At 40.1% G+C, this 25,723-nt stretch overlaps 1 protein-coding gene across 1 annotated transcript; it reads left to right on the top strand.

The window, feature by feature from the left end:
* MTF2 (metal response element binding transcription factor 2) lies at nucleotides 1-21,800 on the top strand. Its single transcript, XM_081865933.1, has 15 exons — nucleotides 1-281; nucleotides 7,866-8,064; nucleotides 8,149-8,230; nucleotides 9,156-9,251; nucleotides 9,962-10,062; nucleotides 10,154-10,302; nucleotides 11,126-11,221; nucleotides 12,117-12,185; nucleotides 13,190-13,313; nucleotides 15,434-15,501; nucleotides 15,800-15,970; nucleotides 17,345-17,453; nucleotides 17,617-17,669; nucleotides 17,785-17,886; nucleotides 19,062-21,800. Exons 1-15 carry the CDS (start codon nucleotides 277-279, stop codon nucleotides 19,414-19,416), a joined length of 1,779 nt encoding a protein of 592 aa, XP_081722059.1. The 5' UTR covers nucleotides 1-276; the 3' UTR covers nucleotides 19,417-21,800.
* Nucleotides 21,801-25,723: the final 3,923 nt, after the last annotated feature.

The following is a 25,723-nucleotide window of genomic DNA, read 5'->3' as shown; positions in this document are numbered from 1 at the left end:
CCAGCGCCGCCTCCTCCTCCTCCTCCTCCGCGGGAAAGCAAAATGGCGAAGGGCTGCGGTGGAGGCGAAGGGCTGCCCGTGAGGCTGCCTTGAGCTTCGTCCTCGTCCAGCCCACCCCCCCTCCCCGGTCCAAGGGCCCTATAGAGCCCCCAGCCCACCCCCGTGAGGCGGTTGGTTCGCGAGGAGCCCGGTCGGCGGGAGGCTTCTCTCGGGAGGAGCGCGTTGAGCTCACTTGATTTCCCTGTATGAAGCGGGTGGCCCCACCGGAGAGACCGAATGAGGTGGGTGAAGGGAGCGGGTAGGGTAGCTGTTGGGGGGGGGTCCCGGGAAGGGAAGCCCCCCCCCCGGCTGGCGCAGAGAGCGGGAGAAAGAGCTCGGCTCCGTCTCCCCTCCCCTCCCCCCTCCGCGCCCTCAGTTTCCTCCGCTGGCTGGATTTCCTTTCTCTGTTCTCCCCAAATCCGGTTTTGTTGGGTGGAGGGAACCGACATCACGAAGGCCTCTCTCTCTCTCTCTCTTCCACCCTCCACTCCGACCTTATTTTTAAGTGCGCTTTGTTAAAAGAAGGCGGTGTTTGGGTAATATTACTGGCGACAGAAAAGCTGTATTTGTGGGTTTGAAGGGGCTTCTGGTTGTATTCCCCCTCCCAACCTGGAGACCAAAACAAAGGCGAGGGCCTCCCGGGTGGGGGTGGGGAAGAGGGTGGCACTTGGATAGCTCGTGGCGACCTCGACTCCCAGGGAACGGGGAAGTTTCCTGGCTTTGTTGATCCGTACCTATGAACGAGCCCGCGGCGTTTTGTTGTTTTGTTATGATCGTCGCTCTTGTGTAGATGTTTCTGTGGTGTTTAGAAAATGAGGGGGTCCGGTAATTTTAGACTCTGGATTTGCAAAAAAACAAACAAACAAAACAACCCCCAATAAAGATGGTATTGCATATTATTTCAAAGGGTGTTCGTTACTCTCCTTCTCTTCATCCCATGTTTATAGTTTTAACACATTACTGGTATGTTAGAGCAAAAGAAGTTTAGCAGCCCTGAGATAGATAAATGGCCACACACACACAGTGAGTCTTCTAAAAGAGGCCCCATGGAATATGTGTGCTCTGTATCCGTGGGGCCTCTTTTAAAGGACTCACCGTGTGTGTGTGTGTGTGTGTGTGTGTACACATACACACACGCTTAGGCTCGATCCTCATGATGGGCAAAAGATTCCTGCATTGCAGGGGGTAGGACTAGATGATTCCTTGTTGTCCCTTCCTACTTGTGATTAATTGCAATTTCTGTCCAGCTGCTGTTTGCTTAGTGGTCTTGGTTGATGTCCTTCCACTGTCACTTAACCGCTATTGCAATGTATTTTAGGTTTTTTTTCTCTTTGATGTGGATTGCACAGATTACATTATTCTGGTTTTCAAATGTTACTGTGCCACTCATCTCAGTGTTTTGGTTGTTTGTTCCTTATGTGAAAAGCAGATTCAGTTCATGAATTAAATTGAGGGTGTCCTCTTTTCTTTGGGGGAAAAATCAGTTTCACAAGCTTTTAACTCATTTCTGGGATGCTAAATTCTCCACTATGACTGCCAGCCTCTCTTTAGAATTCCTGAACTCCAGGTACTCTGTGGCAGTATGGTGGAATTGGAGCAGCAGTATGTAAGAAAACTATATTGAGAAAGTCTAGATAAGTGGGGCATGGCAACCCTCCTGGTGAACAAAGGTAATATGTGTGTATATATATATATATATATATATATATATATATACACACACACACACACACACACACACATACATACATATATATATATACATACACATACCACCCTTTCTCTGAAGAACTCAAGGCAGCATACATAGGTCTCTCCACACCCTTTTATCCTTGCAGTAACCCTGAAGATGGTTAGGCTGAGTAAGTACAGTGCGATCGCACAGTGGGTACGTTTTGGGGATGGTGTGCACACACAAAAATACATATACTCGAACAACCCCCTTGGAACCGCTTCCATGCAAGCAATCTTACCTTCTGGAGCTGATGCACCACATGGGTCTTGCTCCAACAAGCAAGGCAGAGAGCTTTTAAGTTGTCAGTCTTGCTTACCAGACTCTGGGAGGCTCTCAGAAGATCTCGTGGTAAGCAAGACTAAGAGCCTGGTAAGCAAGACTTAAGAGCTTAAAAACTTTCCACCCTGGGAAAACCCTGTACAAGAAGAGCTTTTAAGCTCTTCAGCTTCCATGCATGTAAATTGTGTGATTTTAGCCAGCTGGCCTTCAACTGCATAAAGCTGAAATTGCATGTGTTAAATGTAAGTTGCAGGTTACCTGTACAGGCAGTCATTGTGACAGCCCAGTAACGAAGCCTCCACTAACACTATACAATGAAAAATGTCAGTTATTCTTTGGTGAAGAAAAAGAGAGAGCCAGTATTGTGAAAGAGCAACATATCTCAACCTTGGGGCCCCAGATGCTGGACGACAACTCCCATTATCCCTAGCTAGCAGGACCAGTGGTCAGGGATGATGGGAGTTGTAGTCCCAACAACATCTGGGGACCTAAGGTTGAGAAAGGCTGGTTAGAGGTTAAGAGTAGTAGGACTTTGGAGAGTTGGATTCAAGTGCTTCTTCAGTTGTGAAGATTACTGGGTTCCCATGGGCTAGCTCAGGGGTCGGCAAGGTTTACCTTCCCTGGGCCGGTTCACTCCAGCTGAGATCCCACCGTGGACCGGATTGTACACGTGTGTGAGTGCGCACGCGATTTCCGGCACCGCGGAAGCAAGTCCCCGCACCGTGTTGCACTGGTTTAGCGCAGTGGGGAGGGGGCTCGCCGATCAGGTGGCTCGATTCGAGGGCAGCTCATGGGCCATTTAAACAACCCCCGTTGACCGATTGTGGTCCATGGGCCTTATGTTTCCTATCCCTGGGCTAGCTAGTCACTTAGTCTTTGCCTAATTTCTTCACAAGATTGTTGAGAAGAAGAGTTTGGATTTGATATCCTGCTTTCTCACTACCCTAAGGAGTCTCAAAGTGGCTAACACTTTCCCTTCCTCCCCCACAACAAACACTCTGGGAGATGAATGGGGCTGAGAGACTTCAGAGAAATGTGACTAGCCCAAGGTCACCCAGCAGCTGCATGTGGAGGAGCGGGGAATCGAACCAGCCATGTAGGGTGCCTTGAGCTCCTTGCAAGAAATATAGTATATAATTAATTGATTTAAAATATATTCCAGGTAGGTGTTATTTATCTACTGGAATATTTTGGTAATTAATCTCACTTGATTTAACAAGAGGTTGCGGGGACTGCAGGCTTACTGAGGGCACATTAGCATGGGACTGGGTATTGGGGAAGCACGTTCTTTCTGATATATTAATTGATATATTCAAGCTAAGTGCACCCCTGCATTGTCTTTCTGCACGTTCGCACAACAAATGAAAGAAATTGTGGATTCAGTGATAGTGATAAAATCAACACATGGGAGCTTGGTTGCTTGTGAAGCCCACAAACGAGGGGGAGCATAGCAGCCTCAAACTTCTGTGTAAAAAAGTAAGATAGTCACTTCCTACAAAGTTCATTGCACAGCACACAGTTCCTTACCTGCTCTGTTTAGCTGTTTATTTACACACTTATTATATCACTTTTAACTACAGTAACCTCTAAGTAGTTTACACCCACACTGTCCTTGTTGTCCACCTTAAGGGTTCTAGGTGGAGGTCTTCCTAGCTAGAATACACACAATTGTTAGAACTAGAACTGCCTGGGACTGAACATGTTATATTATATGCAAAAGCATGAAATGTACCGTATTTTTCGCTCTATAAGACACACCAGACCACAAGACGCACCTAGTTTTTGGAGGAGGAAAACAAGAAAAAAAAATTCTGAATCTCAGAAGCCAGAACAGCGAGAGGGATCACTGCGCAGTGAAAGCAGCAATCCCTCTTGCTGTTCTGGCTTCTGGGATAGCTGTGCAGCCTGCATTCGCTCCATAAGATGCACACACATTTCCCCTTACTTTTCAGGAGGGAAAAAGTGAGTCTTATAGAGCAAAAAATAGGGTAATACAGGCAACCGCCTTTTTGTGCACATTCAAAGAATGTGGGGAACCGGGTTCGCATCTCCACTCCTCCACATGCAGCTGCTGGGTGACCTTGGGCTAGTCACACTTCTCTGAAGTCTCAGCCGCACTCACCTCACAGAGTGTTGGATGTGGGGGGGAAGGGAAAGGAGAATGTTAGCCACTTTGAGACTCCTTCGGGTAGTGATAAAGCAGGATATCAAATTCAAACTACTGCTGCTGCTGCTGCTGCTGCAAAGCACAATGACATATGAATGCACCTCACTTTTCAGTCCAAACTTTGGAAAAGGAAAAAAGAAAAGCTATACTCTGTTATCTGTATGTTTTCTTTATTTTAACTTGAAAACTAGTGGGCAGGTTGTCCCAATCCTCAAAATCCCTTGTGCATATTACCAAAACAAGACAGGGTCTTCAGCTCTTATCTAAGCCTTACCTCCTCATTGAGGCATTGACTTCCTTCTGCAGAACAGAAGGATTGGTGATTGCCATGTTCCATTCCTCATTACCTCACAGCTGCTTCCTGGCTGCTGTTCACATTCCCTGGAGCATGTGAAGTGGTCATTGGTGGCCAGTTAACATCTCATCTACCTTCAGTAGCCAGCAACCATTTGCATGGCAGACAAGTTGAGTCCCCATCACTTACTTCTATGTCTTACAGCATGTAGAGCGGCTTCATTGCTGGGTCCTCATTATTAAGCGGTTGAAATGGGACTCTGAGCTAGCCCTACTCTGGAAGCAGGGCTGTGGCATCCTGTAGGTCTACTTGGAGTCCAATAGAGTCAGTTGCAGCAAGCCCTTCTCAGAGCAGCGGCAACTCAGAATTTTAACCTTTTCCTGCTTACCAACTTGCTCGAGCAGAAGAATACGTGCGGGAGCAAGCTCAACTTGCTTTGTGCAGTGGCGCTTTATCATCTTGTGTGCACAGTGTGAACATGTGTAAGTCTCAGTCTGCTGCATCTGTGTGTCGTGTTTTCTGATAGTTGTGGTGTGCAGAAAGGGGAAGTACCACCTTCTGCATTACCAGCATCAGTTGGTGGTAGAGTAGGAGGAAATGGGGATGGGGGGGGGGAGACCATTTCTATTGCCATGATCTGCTCTAGACTTTGCCAGCTCTGTTTCTGCCCCCAGTTTAGTCATGTCCAGCTATCTCTACAGTATTTTACCATTTTGCTTCAGTGTTGCACTATTGCTTTCCTGTTTTGTTTGCACTGAGCTGAGAGCTAGATAGCAGTGCCACTGATCAGCTGTGAACATCTACTCCTTATGCAGTTCTTCCAAGCTACCAATCTCATCCTGGTGCACTTCTAGTTCCATGTACGTCTAGAAATCGTATGTATTTAGAAACCAATGTAACGAGCTTTGTGTTCTTGTTTGGAAAGTTGGGTATATATATATATAATTTTTTGTAATTCAGCCAATTATTTGAGGTCTAGCTGAATGCAGATATCTATCAACTGTGGGAGCAGAAGCCCGCTTCCCTATGTGGATTTCCTATACAGTGGTACCTCGGGTTACATATGCTTCAGCTTACAGACTCCACTAACCCAGAAATAGTACCTTGGGTTAAGAACTTCGTTTCAGGATGAGAACAGAAATTGTGCTCTGGCGGCAGCAGGAGGCCCCGTTAGCTGAAGTTGTGCTTCAGGTTAAGAACGGACCTCCGGAACGAATTAAGTACTTAACCCGAGGTACCACTGTAGTTTCTCCTTCCATCACTAAGAAAGTAAGAGCGTATTAAAGGAAAATATTATTCTCTCATGTCATCAATGGTATGACGGAATATTACCTTTTTTACTACTGTTTTCATAAGCATAACACTTGACAATCACAAAAACATCATAATTTGCTTATCTTAAAAAATGATTATACAAGTATTAGTGGTATATTGACTTTTCTTAATGATGACATTGCCTTTTTAAATTATTGGGGTATATTTGGGTATTGGCAACCAAATGCAAGTTTGTAGTATTAATATAAATTTAGAATTGCAGTTTGAATATCCTAAGTAGCCATGACCAGTGGATTGTCACTTGGTAAAAAAGTAAAATGGGCCTTCTTGGTGATAGCGCCCACTCTCCAGAACGCTGTCTCCCAGGTAATTGGGATGGAAGCAGCAATGATCTCTAAAACATATTCAGCAAACCTTTACTCAAAAGTAGACCCATTAATTTCAGTGTTTGTTCTGAATAAAACTTAGCTGAATACCACCCTATATGTTTATCCAAGCTTTCCTGGACTCTTGATTATGTCCTTTTTCTTTTTTAAAGGGGTTTTATTTGTGATACATGTTTTGCTTTTTTATCTAGTTTTTAGGAATTTTTAAATTGAATTTTGTATTTTTATGTGGACTGCTTAAAATACTGTGGAGCAAGCCCCATTGAACACAGTGGGGCTTTGTACAGTCATACCTCTGGATAAATATGCTTCAGGATAAGTATTTTCAGGTTGCGCTCCGCGGCGACCCGGAAGTAACAGGGTGCGTTACTTTCGGGTTTCGCCACATGCGCAGACGGTCAAAATGATGTCATGAGCGGAAGCACTGAAATGCGACGCGCAGTCGCGTCTTACGTTCTATTCAGGATGCGAACGGGGCTCCAGAATAGATTCCGTTCGCATCCTGAGGTACCACTGTAGTGAACATGAGTAGGATTATAATAATGCTAATTTTATTATTTGTAGCATACCCATCTGACTGGGTTGCCCCAGGCAGTATGGGTGGCTTCCAGCATATATAAGAACATAATAGAATGTTCTCTTTTAACACAATTCTGTACTTGTCAAGATTGTTGTTGTGTTGTGTACAGCTGGTTTTGGGGGCTCTTCTATCAGTAGACATTTTCAATGGATGAGTTCCATCCCTCTATCCCAGTGTTCCCCAGTGATTATAGGGAAGATGAGGCTAGCCTAATTCACTTGTTAAAATTTGGTAGATAAATTATTGGGTGCAGGGGAACACTCTTTCATTAATACCACATTCTCCTTTTCACTGTGTGCGGAAAGTTGGAATTCATGATTTACCTGGCACTGCATCCATCCCAAGATTTAGAAGCCAAGAGCAGTGTTTGCTCTATTTCCTTATAACTTTCTGTAAGTGCCTTGGTTATGGTTTTGTGTTCCGATGTGTTATGCAAATACTCACTGAACAAGTACAACATCGCACTTGCAGAGTGAAAGGAAGCATTTTGCATTTGTTGCTGTACTGTAAATAGAAAATTAAAAACGACATTGATTTTTATTATTACAAATGGCACCAAATGACCATTTTACTTGTTAGTTGTGCAAGTAATTCAGATGACACCCTAAAATATAGGCTTAGCATGTGCAAGTTTCACTGCTTACGGATCAGTACTACTTGAGTATTTGGAAAGTACTGCAAAGAGACAGGTTGTAAAGGAAATTTCAGAGGATTATATTGGCAGTAGAAATGGCAGAACTCTGATGTTTACAGCTCAATCTTGACATCCAGGAATATGACCTACTTCCCCAGCCCTGTATTTTGATATTGCACTAGCTACAATTCCCCAGGAAAAAGGCTAACTTCATCTTTCAGATTCATATCTCAGATTTTTCTTCAGATAAGTTCTGCTTTCAGTCCCACTCCTATTTTGAGTACTCTCTTTTTTCAGTATATTAACTTTATTAGATTGTATTTATTTGCATTGTAGTGTCACATGGCTTGTAGTTTTCTGATGGCTTTTAACTGGAGGGTTGCAAGGTGCAAAGAGGGCTTTATATTTTTACTACAAGAAGAAGAGCAAGTGACAAATTATTCATATTCTACATTTGTTTTTGTTCTTACTTTAGAGACTCTACGGGGGTGGGTAATTCACTGGTCCACAAGCGGTCTCCTTTACGCCGAAACCAAAAACCACCAACGTCCTTGACCAAACTGTCCTCGCGGGATGGACAGAAAACCAAAAAGCCAGTGTGCAAATTTGAAGAAGGTCAAGATGTCCTAGCTAGATGGTCAGATGGCTTGTTTTATCTTGGAACTATCAAAAAGGTAATTTGTGTCCAACATCCTTGTAAAATTATCATACTTCTGAGGCTGTGCCACCTAAACACTAACATTTATTGTCCTTTTCAGATAAACAAACTTAAGCAGAGCTGCTTCATAATATTTGAAGACAGTTCCAAATCCTGGGTTCTCTGGAAGGACATACAAACAGGCAAGAACCTTACTTTATTTTTATTGACACTTTGAAATTTCAGGCCTCATCTATTTCCAGTCTTGTCCCAGTGAGATACCCCGCGGGAGGGAACAGAATAAAGTTGAAGGCTTGGTCAGGGAGTTTGCGTTAATAGACACTTTAGGTCCCTTTTTGACAACTCTGCATTGATCTTGGATGGGCAACATTTATCAGCATTGGCCTTAAAGCAGGCACAGGCAAATGCCAGCCCTCCAGATGTTTGGGACTACAGTTCCCATCACCCCTGACCACTGGTCCTGTTAGCTAGGGGTGATGGGAATTGTAGTCCCAAACACCTGGAGGGCCGGAATTTGCCTATGCCTGCCTTAAAGTCTTACCTCCTTCGATTTCTTATGCCTATGCTGGAAGCAAGACCTGGCTGAGCCATCTGTATGGCAATGTCCTGTTTGAGGAACTTCCCCAGGGAAGTGCATCTGTTTCTGTTTAGATGTAAACAGCTGGCCCCCAAAACATGATTAGCTATTGCAATCATTTTTACACTGGTCATCATCCTGAGCTTTTATAGGAAAGAGGCGAAGAGGGTGATATAAAAATCAGTTTAATAATAACATGTAGTTTTATTCCGCGAGCTGGCTGGCGGTGTGCAGCTTCTCCCCCCCCCCCCAAAGATGCGGGCAGGAAACACTCCCCAGATCGCTCCCCACTTGCTGCAGCATTGAGGGAAGCCGCACTTCCGCCAAACAGATGGCTGGCGGCGCCCTGCTTCTCCCTGCCCCCCCCTCAATGCCACTATCGGTGTATTGGATGACCCCAGTTTTTTGACGTGATTTTTGAGTCAAAAAGCCTCGTACAATACACAGAAAAATACGGTAATACAACTGGTATCCGTTTACTGTATGTATTTTATTTATTTAATGTAAACCATAACTTTTTATCGTTTTAGGAGCTACTGAAAGTGGGGAAATGGTCTGTACAATATGCCAGGAAGAATATTCAGAAGCACCCAATGAAATGGTTATTTGTGATAAGTGTGGTCAAGGTAAAGTGAACTTCTTAATGTGCAGATTTTAAAAAAAATTCAGGATTGTATTACACAGTGTCACTCAGCTGATGGCAAGGGTTCCATCAGCAAAAGAGGAAGGGGATTTTATTTATTTATCTATGTATCTGTTTATTTATTTAGCCAATTTACTATTCCCTCTACAGCTTTTCATATGCTCTTGAAGCTACTCCACAAGTTCCCTTAAAATTCTGGAGCAGATTGCTGGAGGCAGGGGTTTGCAGAAAATTGCTCCCCTTCCTGTTTTGCTGATGGAAGCCTTACCATCAGCTGAGTGACACAGTTAAGTTAGTGTTGTATCCACTGTAAGTACATGGGGTGAGATTGAGTGTTGTGCCAGTGGACCTGACAGGTCTTCCTCATCCTTCTCTTCCCTCCTCCAGCTGGAGAGTCCTCTAGCCCTTCAGAGCAGATTTGGTGTGTGTGTGGTGTGTGTAGGAGAGGAATTGGAAGTTCTCTTGTAGGTCTGTTACATAAACAGGCTGGCACTGTTACATGTCGTCCTATTGATACGGTTGTGTACAAATGGGATATGTATTGTACCTCTTGACATAAAATACATTTGAATTATAATGTAAATCAGAAGATGGTTTGGGTTTTCTTTATTGTCACGTGCCATAAAGGTTAAGGTGGCAAGGGTGTTTAGTAACCTTACTGTAATAAAAATATATATATATATTTAAATTCAGGTTATCACCAGCTGTGTCACACACCAAATATTGATTCAAGCGTGATAGATTCAGATGATAAATGGCTTTGCCGGCAGTGTGTCTTTGCAACAACAACAAAGGTAAGTTATCCACTTAGTGAAGTGACTACAGTTTAAATTTGAACTTGATTTTGTATAGTAGTGGTCGCTGCTTCAATCTGTTTTATTCCAGAGAGGTGGCGCACTTAAGAAAGGACCAAATGCCAAAGCCCTGCAAGTCATGAAGCAGACATTGCCTTACAATGTATCCGACCTTGAATGGGATGCAGGCCATAAAACAAATGCCCAACAGTGTTATTGCTACTGTGGAGGTCCTGGAGAGTAAGCATGTTGAAACTCTTATGAAAAGATTTTCTCTCAGATTTATTGCTGTATATTCTATTAAATGCCAGTAATCTGTATGAGAGCTGAATGCTGTGTTCTGTTCCAGAAATATTAAGTATATATTTATAAGGCAATTTTAGTACAGTAATGGCCATTGTATCAGCGACCCTAGGCTTTCATTACACTTTCTGTTCAGTTTTAAAGTCTGCATTCATAAAAATAGGATTGTTAAGCTCACGTTTCTACACGTTTAACTTGGGAGCAAGCTTCATTAAACACATTGGGCTGTATTCAACTAAGTCCTACTTGGAGTAGAGTAGACCCACAGAAATTAATGAACCTAGGGTTATGTTGATTACCTTAGGTGAGTCTACTCTGAATAGGACTAGCATTGAATAGCACCCAGTGGGAGTTACTTTCAAGTAAACATGCATAATATTAAGCCACACATTGGAGTAAAATTATGATAAAATTTCCTTCAGCTTTTTGCCTGCTAAGTGTCACTTTTCCATTTACTGAAATGGAATGGATTTCATCCAGATCTGCCATGCAGAACAGGCTTCCACTCATCACCTTCCTTTCTTCCCACCTACAGCCTCCTATGGGCCCTCAAAATCTCCTACGGGAGGTTGGGGGATTCTCCAGAGCAAGTTTTTTTGGAGAAGGGCTGCAGTGAGAAGGAGAGAAAGGTGAAATCATGTTCCGTGAGCAGAAGTCTGTTTGCACAAATTTGGATTCTGCCCCATGTGTTTGCACTTCAGTAGGGAACACGTAACACATTCCAATTCAATTCTTTCCTTTCTTCCTTCTGTTAACGAAGCTGGTATTTAAAGATGCTACAGTGCTGCAAATGCAAACAGTGGTTTCATGAGGCTTGTGTGCAGTGCCTCCAAAAGCCAATGCTGTTTGGTGACAGGTAAGGTGTATTTTCTTGATCTTACTTGTGTTTGTCAGGGTTTTATTCTGGGGGGCAGGGCAGGGGGAGAGACAAGGAAAGAATGCATTTATACCTATAGCATCATAATACTATTATTTTCTGCACACTTGCAGTTATGACATGTGGTGACGTTCTTATTGCTGTTCCTTATTAGGATTGTATTAGTCTATATTTTTATTTGTAATTTGTTACAGAAAGACAGAATATATACCTAGCTATGTATTTAGTTAGCCTGTATATATAAAGTTACCTAGATAAAGATTGTTATCTTAACAATTATATTTATAATAACCGCTCCTTATGCAAAAATTCAGTTTTCCAAACTTAAAGAATTATGCCCAAACCTCACCATAAACGCCACAGATTTAGATAGCCAAACAACCTTTTCCGTGCTTTGTTGGTTGACTGCAGCCATTTTGGGCAGAAACTATGGAGGGAGTGGGGAATGAGACAAATGAGAGAGCAGGAGAGATTAGACAAATCAGTTTTTCCTTTGTCTCTCTTTTGCTGGTTGGCTGCAAACATTTCGGGAAGAAACCATAGAGGGTAGGTGAAGAGGTCAGACAAATCCAGATTAGAAATGTTCCCATAAGAATCAATATGAATCATGGACTTGTTTTGTGAACGCTCACTTAACGAACAATTTTCAGGGAATGCATTGTGTTTGGTAACTGGGACTTGCATGTATATAAAACAAAGGAAGCATTTTAAGTTCACAAATCTAGATAACTAATAATTATTTGATATGCTACTAAGTAGCATGTATTGGCTCCTTTGGGCTTTGAAGTCATAGACATCGTGAAAAGTGAATATGTTGCTACAAGTAAGTACCTTTTCAGCAATTACTTTTTTGGTTATTTATTTTTATTTTTAGGTTTTATACATTCATTTGTTCAGTTTGTAGTTCTGGACCAGAATACCTCAAACGTTTACCCTTGCAATGGTAAGTACAATGTTGCACTGGAAGAAATCATTCAGTAACCTAATAATTCAGTAAGTTGTTTTTAGTTGGTTCTTATAACATGCCTTTCGCTAATGTTTCTGGGGCAAGGGCCCCATTGACTCATGATCAGGCTTCTAGGGGTCAGATGTCAAAGTTGGCATGGCCAAGGAAGGTGCAACAGTTTTAAAGGTTTTTCTAAGGGACATATTTGGGGATTTTGTAAGGTCACAAAAATGTTTTGGCAGCACAGAATTGCAGTAGGGTGCACATGAGAGTGGTCAGTTAAAATACTTTTTAAAAAATGGGTTAAGGGAGGCGACGTTGAAGGATGACAAAAAACTGGGTATCACAGCAGGGCACAGATTAGCTACCCTTGCTGTAAACAAAGCACAAATAGTCCTCTAGTAAGTTTGTGAACAATTACTGTTATTAGTGTATTCCTCCTCTCTGGCTTCATATTGAGAAACAGAAATAAAATGTCTAGTAAGTGGTCATTCTTAATAAAAAGGTAAGGCTGTTGTCAGTTTTCTTGGTCACCAACAGGTAGTGCTGTGCTGTGCTGTGCTGTGAAATATGGCATGACAACAGACTTCTGCAAGCTGCTAGGCCATCATATCAGTGTTGGAGGGTGAGAAGGGATGTGGTGGAGAGAGCGAGGAAGGCTCTCCAGCTGTTGTCCTGTTCTTCTGTTGCCCTCACTTCCTACCTCTTCTGCTGAATCTCAAACAGTGTCATTGGTGTGAAGAAGACAGTATGAGCAGGGGAGGGGAGAGCAAGGAATGGAGAAGGGGGGTTGTCAAGAGAGCGGGAGGTAGGCCTGGCTGGCAGGCAAAGCAAGCTGGGGCATGGCCCCAGTAGTTTATAAAGTTGTGAAGTTCCTTAATGTAGCACAGTATGATGGCTGATTTATGAACAGCCACATCACTACTTTAGCCGGGTGGGATTCATACCTATGACATTTTAAAATTTCCTAATTGTTTTTATTAAAACCTTTTGAATTCTAGGGTAGATATAGCACACCTATGCCTTTACAACCTAAGTGTTATTCACAAAAAGAAATACTTTGATTCGGAGCTTGAACTCATGACATACATTAATGAAAACTGGGATCGACTCCACCCTGGTGAGGTAAGTTGTTGAAATGCTATTGGTCATCAGGTCAAACTATTGTGATCAGTAGACTTTTAAAAAATGGGCTAGTCCATTTACAGAATATATCAAGGGTATAAAATTCCTGTTCTAATGAAATGATAGCTGGTTTTCAGAGGATTACGTTAGGGTTGTAAGCGAGGGACTTTAACATGCACACCAGTAGCTACAAAAGGCTGTCATTTAGCACATTAAGCCATAGCTTAAAACAAACAATGGTTTAATGTAAATGATCACTATGTTGGTGCACACTGCCTGAGAGTTCCATTGTGGTTGCTCCACCACAGACAAAGCAAACCAGAGTGTGTGATTTGTTTCTCTTCAACAAATCAAGAATGGTGACCAAGGATTGTCCTTGGCTTACCACTCATTGTTTGTCTGGAAAGAAACAAGTGTGTTTAGACAACATTACAAACCAAACACTGTAGGAACTTTGCACTGCTCATTCATAGTAAGCCACAGTTTTAAAGAGTTGGTTTAAACTGGTTGTGGTTTCATATGAGATGTGATCCAGGCCAGTAAGAAGCTCTTAGTGCAACTTGTGGACTGCATCGTGGCCTAATTCCACCCCCACCTTTCCCTCTACTGTAATTTACCAGTTGATCAAGCATTGTTGCCCAATGTGTTTTCTCATCATTGCGCCACATCACTGGCTGCTCTTGATGTATTGTGTAATGTTGATTTTTTGCATTGTGGTTCTAGTTTTGTTTTTAATGTTACATTTCTGTTAGCTATCCTGAGCTCTCATGAAAGGAAGGGTGGGGTATAATAGGGAGGGGGAGGTTTATGAACGTGATCAAGTCATGGAAAAAGTTGTAATACCGGTTACAGAAAAGAGTGAAGAGAATTCAAGAAAGTCAGTGCATGAGTTGGTGGCAGCTCCATAGAAGCATAGGTTTTTTTTTGCAGGTACAGCCTGATTTCCTTTATGCACAAAATTGAATGGAAACCATGACAGTGGCCTGAAACATAATTTATGTACAGGCAACAACCGATAAATGTCCGCCTGATTGACAATGCCAAACGCAGAAGTGACCTGAAAAATTTGCTAAACATACCACTAAAAGGGCCCCCCCACTCTGCCAAAATGCTTGGGGGCTGGGGAAACCCCCCATGCAAAGTGGTCAGCTCTGTTGTACAAGATGACACTATTAGAAAAAAACCCTAACCGCTTTATTGCATTTATTTGTGTAAAATGTGTGCCACACAAATCTGGCATCATTTTCTGTGTGCTTACCTCTAATAAAAATGGTTAACTCTATTTGTAAAATGCTTGTTTTCCTGTCATTATAATGATAGTTGAAGTAAATTCAGTACCAAAAATAACAGGCTGGATGGTGATTACTTTTCTCTGATTGCACCTAATCTAGAAAAGATTGAGGATTTCAAAATTATTTTTAATAACAATGTTTTAAAAATTCATAAATGTACCATTAAAAAAACACTGAGACAGAATAATGCACTATGCACACAATCTCAATAAGACTTCATTCTCCTCTCCTCCCTCTGTAGCCCATCACACTCCAAAAAACAATTCTATTATTTAGCTGCTTTGTTTGATAGTCAACAAAAGTTTATAGCTGATTTTTAAAAAGCAGTCATATTCTAAATGTATTCCTTTCATACTCCTGTCATGTTCAGTTCCAGCATTTCATTAAAATGCAAGGAATTCTAAGTCTAGTTCTGTCAAAACTATTCATTGTACCTGATACAGAAGTAACCTGTTGGTAATATGTAAATAAAATAAAGCATGTTATTTTATTAACATTTATTGCTTTATTTTATTAATAAAACACTCCTAAACATGAATGCTATGCTTAGTTGTTTGAACAGATGTGGAATTTAGGAATTCCCCCTACAATTTCCATACTACCTTGTTAGGATGTTGAAGTTATTCAGCATACTACTTTTTCAAATTTCATTGTCTTAATAGTCAAATGCAGTAGGTATTCTAGAATATTACTCTAGAATTCCTAATGCATGTAGGAATTCTAGAATACAAATACACTTTGTCTCTTTGAATGGCTGAAGGTAATAATTGTGATTAGAAGTTTTACTGTAACTTTTAGTAGGTTAAATCACTTCTTAATACTTTACAGCTGGCAGACACACCAAAATCTGAAAGATATGAGCATGTTCTGGAGGCATTAAATGATTACAAGACTATGTAAGTTGATAGGGTTTTTATACACTTTTCTCTTCTTGATTTTGTCCTGAGGTTTCTTTGAATGATTCCCTAAAAACATGTCCATGGTAGCAGCAGGAGGAGGCACTGCAAAATTGTTTAAAGTCAAATCTGTAGTTATTGAGATACAAGTTAGGTGTTTAGCTGTCCTTTCGCTGCATTTGAAGGGAATTAAAGAAGGGACATAATATTGGTGCTAGTAAGTTAAATTGGGGTTTATGTGTATATTCAAAGAAACACTTGTAGCTTCATGTTCTGTGTTTAATGTTTAACAATGTAGGTTTATGTCTGGAAAGGAAATAAAGAAGAAAAAGCATTTGTTTGGTTTGAGAATTCGTGTTCCCCCTTGCCCACCAAATGCTGCTTTTAAGGCTGAGAAAGAGCCTGAGGGAACTTCACACGAGTTCAAAATTAAAGGCAGAAAGTCATCTAAACCTGTGCCTGATCAGAGGTAAATCATGATTTGTTCTCTGTTGGAGTAAATAAATTATTTGGCAAATAACTGGTAAATGCATTTCCTGATACTTTAAGTATCTAGATATACAAATTTATTAATGCCAGATTAATTACCACTGATTTCAGTGGCAGTTTGCAGGAATGATGGGGGGGGGGTTGTTTCTGTAGGATATCTTCAAATAGCACTGGTTAATATGTTATGCTTTCTCTTTGAAACTGAAGTTTTGCTTAATAGAATTAGTTTAGGCCTAGAATATTACTGTTGTGCATAAGCTAATACTGTAAAATGGTGCTTTCTAGTAATAATCCTTATATAATAAGCAAATTAAATCTATTGGTTGGGTTCATATCTGTTCAGAGAACAAAATGTCCCTCCTGAAGATGTCCTCCGTGGAATCTGCAGTATTACACAACAGTTGCCCAGTCTTAAATTTCTGTTTCTTGAGCAAAGTGACATAGAATTTTTAGTGGTGGCAACCTGCCTATGAAACTCCTTCCCAAGTGAGATTCAGTCTTTCTCCACTCTAGAAGGTGAAAGACAATTTTATTTGTCCAGGCTTATTAATCATTGGATAAATTATGGTGCCGCTGCTGCTGTTTTTCTGTTTTACTATGACTTTGTGGTTTTAATGATGATTTATTGATGTGTAATTTTATTCTTTCTCAGCCACTCTGAACTTCAGATTGGAAGAAGGGCAGGATATAAAAGTACCATATAAATAAAGCTTAAAGTCTGACCCAGATTGGGTACTACATCATATATTTCTAGAATGTTTCCCCATGTGAGTTATGGCCTTTATCGCATTGTGCTAGCCTAAAAGTATATCAGTATGGTGAGGATGAAGGGCTCCAACAACATCCTCCTGGTGCCAACGCTAAAATTCTTTCCCCATAGTTCACAACTAACAAGAACAGCAATCTCTGCATTTCTGCTGCTTACATAGGGCAAGACCATGAAGAAAGGCTCTTCTTCCTTTGCTTGGATAAGTGGTAGCACTGCTAATGGGGATGCTTCTCTTTGGCAATAGCCATATTCATACATAAAGAAAGAACATAGTTTAAGACTACATGAACAAGTCTCTGTGCAGCCAAGCAAAGCCTCAAGACTAATACACTCCCAGCTCTCCTATTATTCAAAGACATGCATGCATTCCTGCAGTGGTTATCTTCTGGGTCCTATTAGTGTGTAACAAAAAGTCACAACGTGAGTTTCTTATAGAGAAAGAACTATATAGGTTCAGTGAATATATATTCAGGGTAGTAATCATGTTTGATAAATGATGATGGTAAAAAAATGAAATCATAAATAATACTCAAACATACATTCTTTTGGGGTATCTTTTAAAAATGACTGTGGGCGTCCTTCTAGGGAAGTTACTAATGGTGTAGAACGAAAGGGGAAGAAAAAATCTGTAGGCCGTCCACCGGGCCCATATACCAGAAAAATGATCCAGAAGATGTCTGAGCCATCTATTTTAGTAAGTGGCATTTTCATTTACTCGCTGATTACTTTATCGACTTAAAAATGGCCAATATGTTAAACTGTATTTAAAAATAAAAAGCTATATCTCCTTGAAAAGGCAAGTATTTGCACAGCCTGAAAAGTTCTGTTCTTCTTTTTTTCCTTCCCCTTGGGAAAAGGAACCTGTTGTAGTGCAAGAATCTCCTCCTTTGGATTTACCTAGCACTACTGGGTGAGTAGGGGAAATGTACTCTTAAATTTGTATTGTTCTTGCTTGGCTAATGTCTGATCAGATCAGATTTTAATATTTGATTACTTTTATCACATGGCAACATGAAATGGCTCAGATCTGATGGAACTGCACATTCATCCAATACCTCAGATGTGGAATCCACAGGTGCTGCCAGTACAAAAGAAACTACCTCAAACAGTATTTCCAAGCATTACAGGTACACTGCCATTTGCTTTATGCCGTGTGAGTGAAATGATGGATTGCAGCTGTTATTGGAAAGGTGACCCAATTATATGAAACACGTTGGCTCGGATTCTAATATAACTTCTCTCTGGAATGTTGGCAAGTCTCAACCATGGGGGGCTGCTGGAGGAAGAGGAGGTAATTGCACAAAATAGGGTCCCGAGAAATTAGAAAGGTCACAGAAAAGTTTTCCATCCCTTTCTTTCAGCAGTCTCCTGTTCCACACCCACCATTTGCAATTTTGTTAAAATTCTTTTACCACCCTTCATTCTTTTCAGGGTTTCAAGGTAGTATACAGTCGTAATACAAATACAGTAATAGAACAACCAATGCAGTCAATCAAATTGGCTTGAAACAGAGTAGCAAACTACCTGATACTATAAGAATCGCAACGGTTGCCACCAGGTAGACTGTTCTAGGGACTGTCTCAGAGTTTGGGGGTGTCAGCAGTGCAAGTCCCGTGTTGTTTTTTTGAGTACCATATCTGATAAGAAAGGCACATGGAGGGGAAAAGATATTAAAACACATACAGATTGCTTTGTATTTGGGTCTCAAGTTGTGCAGGATATAGATATATACCCACACATATACAGAAAACAAGATAAAGTAGAAAAATACAAACAAGAAGAAGGAAAGGGATATACAAAGGGTAGACTCCCATTGTTCAGGGTTTTATTGGTAATTACCGGCATCTTGAATTGGGCCTGGAAACAAACAAGCAAGCAGTGATATGTGTAAATCGATGCTTGTATTTTGCATAAACTGAAGCTTTGATCACCTTCAAGGATAGCCCCTTGGAGGATAGCAATACAACAGATGTATTGCTATAATCCAACATATGTATTGCTATAATCCAACATATGTATTGCTATAATCCAACTGGAAAATTACTAGGCCATGGATGCAAATTATATTATGAGGGTGGAGCTCAACTATTGCTATCCTCCAAGGATTTCCACTGGTGCAACAGGACATTTCCCCACAATCCCACCCTGTCATAGGTTTTGGGGAACCCCTGGAGCAGATTTTGGGGTCGCACAGGGGAAGAACATTATGTAAGGAGAAATAGTTGCTCTGAAGGAAAGTTCACTTAAACGCTATGTTGAATACAACCCTCAACCTTAAATTATTGTTTCTTATCTTCCGTAGTTTGTCTGAATCCAGGAAAAGGACACGAACAGGAAGAACTTGGCCAGCTGCAATCCCACACTTAAGGAGAAGAGGGCGCCTTCCACGTAAAGCACTCCAGATTCAGAATTCCGAAATTGTGAAAGATGACGAAGGCAAAGATGATTACCAGTATGATGAACTTAATACAGAAATACTTAATAACTTGGCAGATCAGGAGTTACAACTTAATCATCTTAAAAACTCCATTACCAGTTACTTTGGTGCAGCAGGTAGGATAGCTTGTGGTGAAAAATACCGTGTTTTGGCACGTCGAGTGACACTCGATGGAAAAGTGCAGTATCTTGTGGAGTGGGAAGGAGCAACTGCCTCCTGACTGTAGTACTGAACATGTTTGCTGCACTGTTTATTTATAGGCACTGTTTATATAAATCAGGAGTGCAGAAGGAAACCAAGTTAGCCTTAACATTTCTTTCGTAACAGTACAAAACATTGTGCTGCGAATTCTACCATTTTTTAAATGAGGCTGGATTTTTTTAAGATAAGGATTTAGATTGTTTAGGGCGGGAATCTGGGATTTCATTTGCTTTTAAATGTGCACGACTTCAGAAGAGACTTGTCTAGAGAACATTCCATGTGGGTAGAGAATATTTTCTGTAGCTAGAACAAATTTTTAGTAAGATTTCGTAATCTTTTCTTACTCAAATGTTTGCAAAAGTGTATTTCTACTTTGACAACCCTAGATTTTCATAAGGTGCAGTGTATATAATTCCTACTGAGGACTGTAAAATATTGAAATCTTTCAAGCAAAGTGTAAAAAAATATATTGAGCTTGTAAATTGCTCTTTGACTAGACTTCGTTGTCTTTTTAATATATTCTTTGCATGTGTGTATATATACACATACGTGTGCATGTGTATATATGTGTGTGATTGTGACCTATGCAATATAAATTATGGGATTGGGCAGCTTTTGACTATACATCCCATAATTATTTTATCAGGAATAGTTGCAGTATTTACACAGCAGCATTTCTTCTCAGGCTTTAATGGGTGCTGTTGTTTGCCACATACTACAGAATATGTGTCAAATGAGTGCTGTGTGTTTTGGCAGTGAGTGCAGTCGTTAATGTCATATGCCTTCAGAAAATAATTCAGGCTGCAATCCTCCACATAGAGGCCCAGTGATGAAAAGATTTGGTATACCTTTCAGGTTCACATAATCCCTCCCTGTCCCTCCTGTGCAGATTCCCCTTCCTTTCAGCATTAAGATATGTTTCAGCACTACATATACATAGTGCTAGAGATCCATGTATAGTTGCCTCAAACCAGAGTTTGCAAACTAGTTACAGCGAACAGTGGTTAGTGTTTATCTTGATGCAGATGTAATGTACATCACTAGAAAGAGAAGGGATTAGCAGGAGTACTTTTGCTATATCTTAGCCAAGGTTAAGAAATATGGGAATAATTTCATCTATTGTGGACCAGGTTGCTTTGAGGCTGCAATCCTGTACTCACTTACCTGGGAGTAAGCCCTAGTGAGCTCCATGGGACAAACTGCTGAGCAGACATGCTGAGGATTGTGGTGTAAATCTTCTTGATCTAAGCAGCCTGGCTGCACAGTATTGCAGCCTCAGTTAATGTTGGAGAAAGTTAGCTGTCTGACACAAATCTGAACTTGAAAATTTGAACATAAACTCTGGCTAGGAGAAAAAAAGGATTTGTGACACATTGATTGTAAATTTTGTCTCCCAGTTAATTAAAAAGTCTGCAGGAATCACAATATTCCTTTTGTATGTAATGTTTTGTAGTCATGTTTATAAACATAGTTGGAGCAAAGTGTTTAATTGCACAGGGTCAACAAACAGTATGTTGCCACTTGAAGTAACAATACTGCTTTTATTACAATATTACCTCTTCTGTTCTTATAAATATGAATCAAGTTTTAAATGAGTAACTTTATTTTACTTGTAAAATAACAAGTGTTTTTGTCGGGGCTAGATGTATTTTCTTTATTGGTTTTGAGTTGTTATTTGTTTTTTGTTTTGCCAAAGAGTGTAAACAACTACTTTTTCTGATGGTTTCTCATTTTACTGCCTAATGGTTTACTGTCAGACACGAGCTTGCCAACAAAACAAAAAATATGACTTTAAATAGTGAGAGGCTGTATGGCTAAACCTAATTGTACTAAAATTGACTTAAAAACAAAATGCTGTTATGATTGTTAAGGGAAATAAATCTTTTGTCACCACCTTATATAGGCAAAGGAAGCATAGACAAAATATGTTGTTCTGTGCTTGTGGCTGGCCAGTAAACTTACAAGCTTTACAAAGGTGATAATTTAAGTATACTTTTCTTTGCCTTCACTAGAAACATGAATCTCTTTTCCCCTCACACAGTCTTGGCTATTAAGTTAAAGTTGCCTTGCCTATAGCTGCAATATTTTGATAAGACCCAGGTTACTTTTTGAATGTTGGTCTCTTGGGACAATGCAAATTGTAGTTGTGATGTTAACAGCCAGATTTTCATTAATTTTCTTTTCCACAATCTTTGTAATTCACATCAAACACCAGCAGTATTTGCAGTAGGGCTTCCATACAAAGACCGCAGTTGGAATTGAGTTGGGGAGAGAAATTGACAAACTATCAACATATTTTTAGCTGTTTTTGTTCTCATTTTGTCACAGTGGTTGACATGTTTGTATTGCTGAAACTGTTCTCACGTTTTTAAAATCAACATTAAATGTGTGTATTTTTAAGAAGTTGTCCCTATTTTTGTTATACAGGTGTGAACTGTAGTTATATCTTAAAGCCTGAGTTAAGTGTGTTTCCTTAAGTAAATTCAATGGGACTTTATAAACATGTTCTGGATTTAAGCAATGTGGATTGTAGCTCAGTCCCAAGGTTTCCTACTCCAATCTTCAGTGCAGCTTTCTTCCAAGTGATTTAGGCAACAGCACAATCCTAGGCATGTTCAGACAAGTGCAAATGCAAGAACACAGCAGCTTGGCAATGCAGTCTCCTTTAACTCAGTGGGATTGATTTTGGCATAAATATGGGAATGAGGCTAATTATCTGAACATTGCTCCTCCCTTTCTAGGATCTGAAAGAGCATTATTGCATGTTGACTACTATATAACCTCCTTCAGCTTTTATAAACTGCAGGACATAAAATTTGGCAGTGTAGATTACAAATGTGAGAAAACTATTTAGACCACTAAATAATAGCCCATTCTAAGCCACCGAGTCAGATAGGTGGATAATGATGATGATTGTTGTTATTATTTAATCTTTAGATTGAGTAGTCCACAATTCAGTATTGGTTTTAGCACCTGTATGCCATAGTTGAGACCACATTAATTTGATCCATTTCTGTTATTAGTTCAGAATCTCTAGTGAGACCCTTTTAAAACAAACTAGTGAATTATATTCTGCTGTACAAAATTTGAATGCTTGTTTGCGTTTTTATAGAGTTGTATTCTTAAAGATGTTATCTTTGCATAGTTTTGCTTCATTAATTAGGTATTCTCAGTAGCTTCCAGATAACTACTGTAATTTTCAATGGTCTGCATAAGTTGCAGTGCTAAAAATAGCGACCCCGCGTTTAGCAAGCAGATGGAACTAAATCACCCAGTATCAGTTTTTATGGTGGCAGCTGCTATACTTTGTTTTGAGGTCATAGCATTGGAGCAAGGGAATTGCCTGTCCTTCCGTGAAATAAATGTAACCAGTGTTTGCCCGCTCCACCGGCAGAGGCCATATGAACAAATTGAGGTGAGAGGGAAAATGGCACAGGAATTTTATTTTGCCAGGGGTCACAAGAACAGCTTTGTTAATAATGCAGACATTAGTTAGTACTAATCTTGCCTGGCTGTTATGGCTGTTCAACATTTCTCCTGTTTCAGATGGAACTCCTCATATGAGATAGAGTCATTGCTCCCAGTTTGTCTACTAACAAATTTAACTATGCTGTTGATAGCTTACTACACCATGCAGTTGCTGGACTATAGTGCTTCAGAAAGAGAATATCCCATTTGGTGCAGATTTTTGAGTGTAGAAAATATTGTTATGAGTCCCAAACTGAAATTGGAGATGGCACAGCCCACAATCACTGTTTGAAAACTAAGCCATGCTTGTATAATACTTGATTTTATAGCAGCCTGTTTTGTATTATTTGCCCTAACTTCAAAGACTAAATGGAAAAATTATTTATCTATATAGCATTTCTGCTTGCTGCTTACCTTCTTGCTATAAATCAGTTATTCCACTGAAAAAAGGGGGGGGGGAATTATTAATCAGATTCTGTTGCCAAGTACTGCTATGCTTGCTTACTTGTCAGTAGTTAAAATAAGTCTGGTTGCTTCATGAGTATATAATGACCATGCATATTTGAATTTTCTAAATTTTGCAGTCTGAGTAACTGGGATGAATTGATAATATAGAGAACAGGGATGTGGAATCTATGGCCCGAGAGCCAATATTGTGTCCCCAATTTGGCCTGCCAGGCAATTTCAACTATGACCTGCCCTGGGACTTTAGGTGAAATGGGTAAGAAATCAAATAATAAACACTGAAGACACATTAAGTTTAGAATTCCTTTATTAAATCCATTTCACAGCTAGAAATTTATCCATTTACCGTCGTGTTCATTTTTACTGCTCTGTTCATTCTTACCTGTGGAATTGCACACACTATTCTGTAGCATTATGAAAATGTACAGCAGAACCATGAGTGCCATAGTAGGCAATTTGTTAAGTTCCCAGCAATGTGGATGGTATCCAAATAAATTAAGTTCACTGATTTTAATAGGTCTGCTGAGGATGACTGAGAATGGGTACGATGTAGTTGGCTATCACCCTATTTTATATACATGTTAAGTTTTGTTGGAAACCAGAACTGTAAAGGACAGATCAATTGGCATTAGCATAAACCGAGAGGTAGAAGGCTTAGTCACAGCTTTTTGGTAAAGATACTTTTTAACATTACAGTGCTAAAAGATCCTATATTTTGAAACCTTGGCATCCACATTTGCATGACATATTTAATACTATGTTGCCTCAAATTGGGAATAATTCTCATATAATTGGCTTTAAGACTTCGTTTCTGCTGATATTTAGTAGATAACTACAGCCAGCTAGAGATCCCATTGCTGCAGCCTCAAAATGTATAGCTATGGGTCACTAGTACTAAGTCTCATTTAAATCAGCCCAATTATTTGACCCATTGGTATGTAAAATATGAATATGGGCAGAAGAGGATAAGCATAGGTGCTACCACTGTAGCAGCTGTAAATAACTACTTGGTCTGCTACCTGTAACTTAATATGCTTATATGTTCACATAATAATTTTTATATTTATAAACTGGTAACAATTTATGTATCATTAGCCACACCAGTATTAACTTTGTGGCAAAAGTAACGTATGTGACACCTAATACTGTTGAAAAATAGGTTCAAGTTCACAAGAATTATTACCTGGTGGTTCAAAACCGTGAGCTATGTTTGAGGTCATTTCTACACTTACCCCCCAAAAGCTGCTTAGCATAATGGGAATTGAATTCAGCAGCTGACATGTTATTTGTGTAGTTTCAAGCAAAAAAACAAACAAACCCAACACATGTTAACCATGCTAAGCATGGAATATATATATACATATGCATGTTCAGAAATCAGTTTGGGACATCCAGGTTTGCTGGATTACAGCCATAGGAGCCATCTCAGCATGCAAACATGCATGGCATTTTGATGAGCAACTGTTAACTGCTTTAATCAAAGTTTGGAAACTCACACTGTAACCCTTAGCCCATTAACTAGGAACCAAGTTCCACTGCATAATAGGATTTGCTTCTGAGTATGTATTCATAAATCACAGTGCAAGTTTTCCAGCTATTTTTAAGTTGTATATTTAAATTTTCAAGCTAAAATTTAAAAGTGAAAACTTGCTGTTTTTTAAAAATCACAATAAGGGAAACTGGGCTTTTAGCTGTAAGTCAATTTCAGCTACCCTACCCAGTAACCATGAAAACTGGAGCATTCTATCTACATCCTCTCTCACATATTCAGAACTACAGTATCTAAGGCATAGCTGTCAACTTTTCCCTTTTCCTCCGAGGAATCCTATTCGGAATAAGGGAATTTCCCTTTTAAAAAAAGGGAACGTTGACAGCTATGAATTCTAGCCTTCTAAATGTTGCTGTATGACAACTCCTGTTATCTCTAACAATGGAGTATACCGGCTGTAGCTAATGGGAGTGAGACATTGGCAAAGCAACAGGTTGACCACCCCTCTGGTGTATGAGGGGAATGTGCTATTATAGTAAACCTGGTTTGAAACACATTAGATGTGCCTGTGTATAAAAAACTCAAATGTTATTAATTTGTGTGGGTGGTAGAATAAAAGCGATTCACGAAGTCCCCCAAATTGGATATAATGAGTCCTTTTACAAACATGTATGCATGTAAGTGGCTACTTGGCCTCAAAACTGGTTGCTAATATGCCTAGGCACTTGCAGGGTTCGTGTTACATAAATAATCCAGAGGGGAAAGCTGGTGCCTTTCAGCACTCTTGAGTTTGTGTTTTCGCAGTTTTGAATTATGAAGGCTAGCTACAACAAACTAACAAACCCTGATCTGAACTTAAAATTAATTCACAAAGTGAGGAAAATTAAAGAATTTGGAAGCAATA

Source organism: Podarcis erhardii, assembly GCF_964252035.2.
Source record: "Podarcis erhardii genome assembly, chromosome: 6".
In the NCBI taxonomy this organism is placed as follows: domain Eukaryota; kingdom Metazoa; phylum Chordata; class Lepidosauria; order Squamata; family Lacertidae; genus Podarcis; species Podarcis erhardii.
The sequence above is the reverse complement of the archived record's forward strand: the minus strand, read 5'-3'. Positions and strand labels throughout refer to the sequence as shown.

Excerpts from the sequence above, each read along its gene's own strand:
- MTF2 (XM_081865933.1), top strand. Across the intron at positions 8,065-8,148 it reads ATCTTGGAACTATCAAAAAG|ATAAACAAACTTAAGCAGAG; the intron begins GTAATTTGTGTC and ends TGTCCTTTTCAG. Across the intron at positions 15,971-17,344 it reads AAACCTGTGCCTGATCAGAG|GGAAGTTACTAATGGTGTAG; the intron begins GTAAATCATGAT and ends GCGTCCTTCTAG.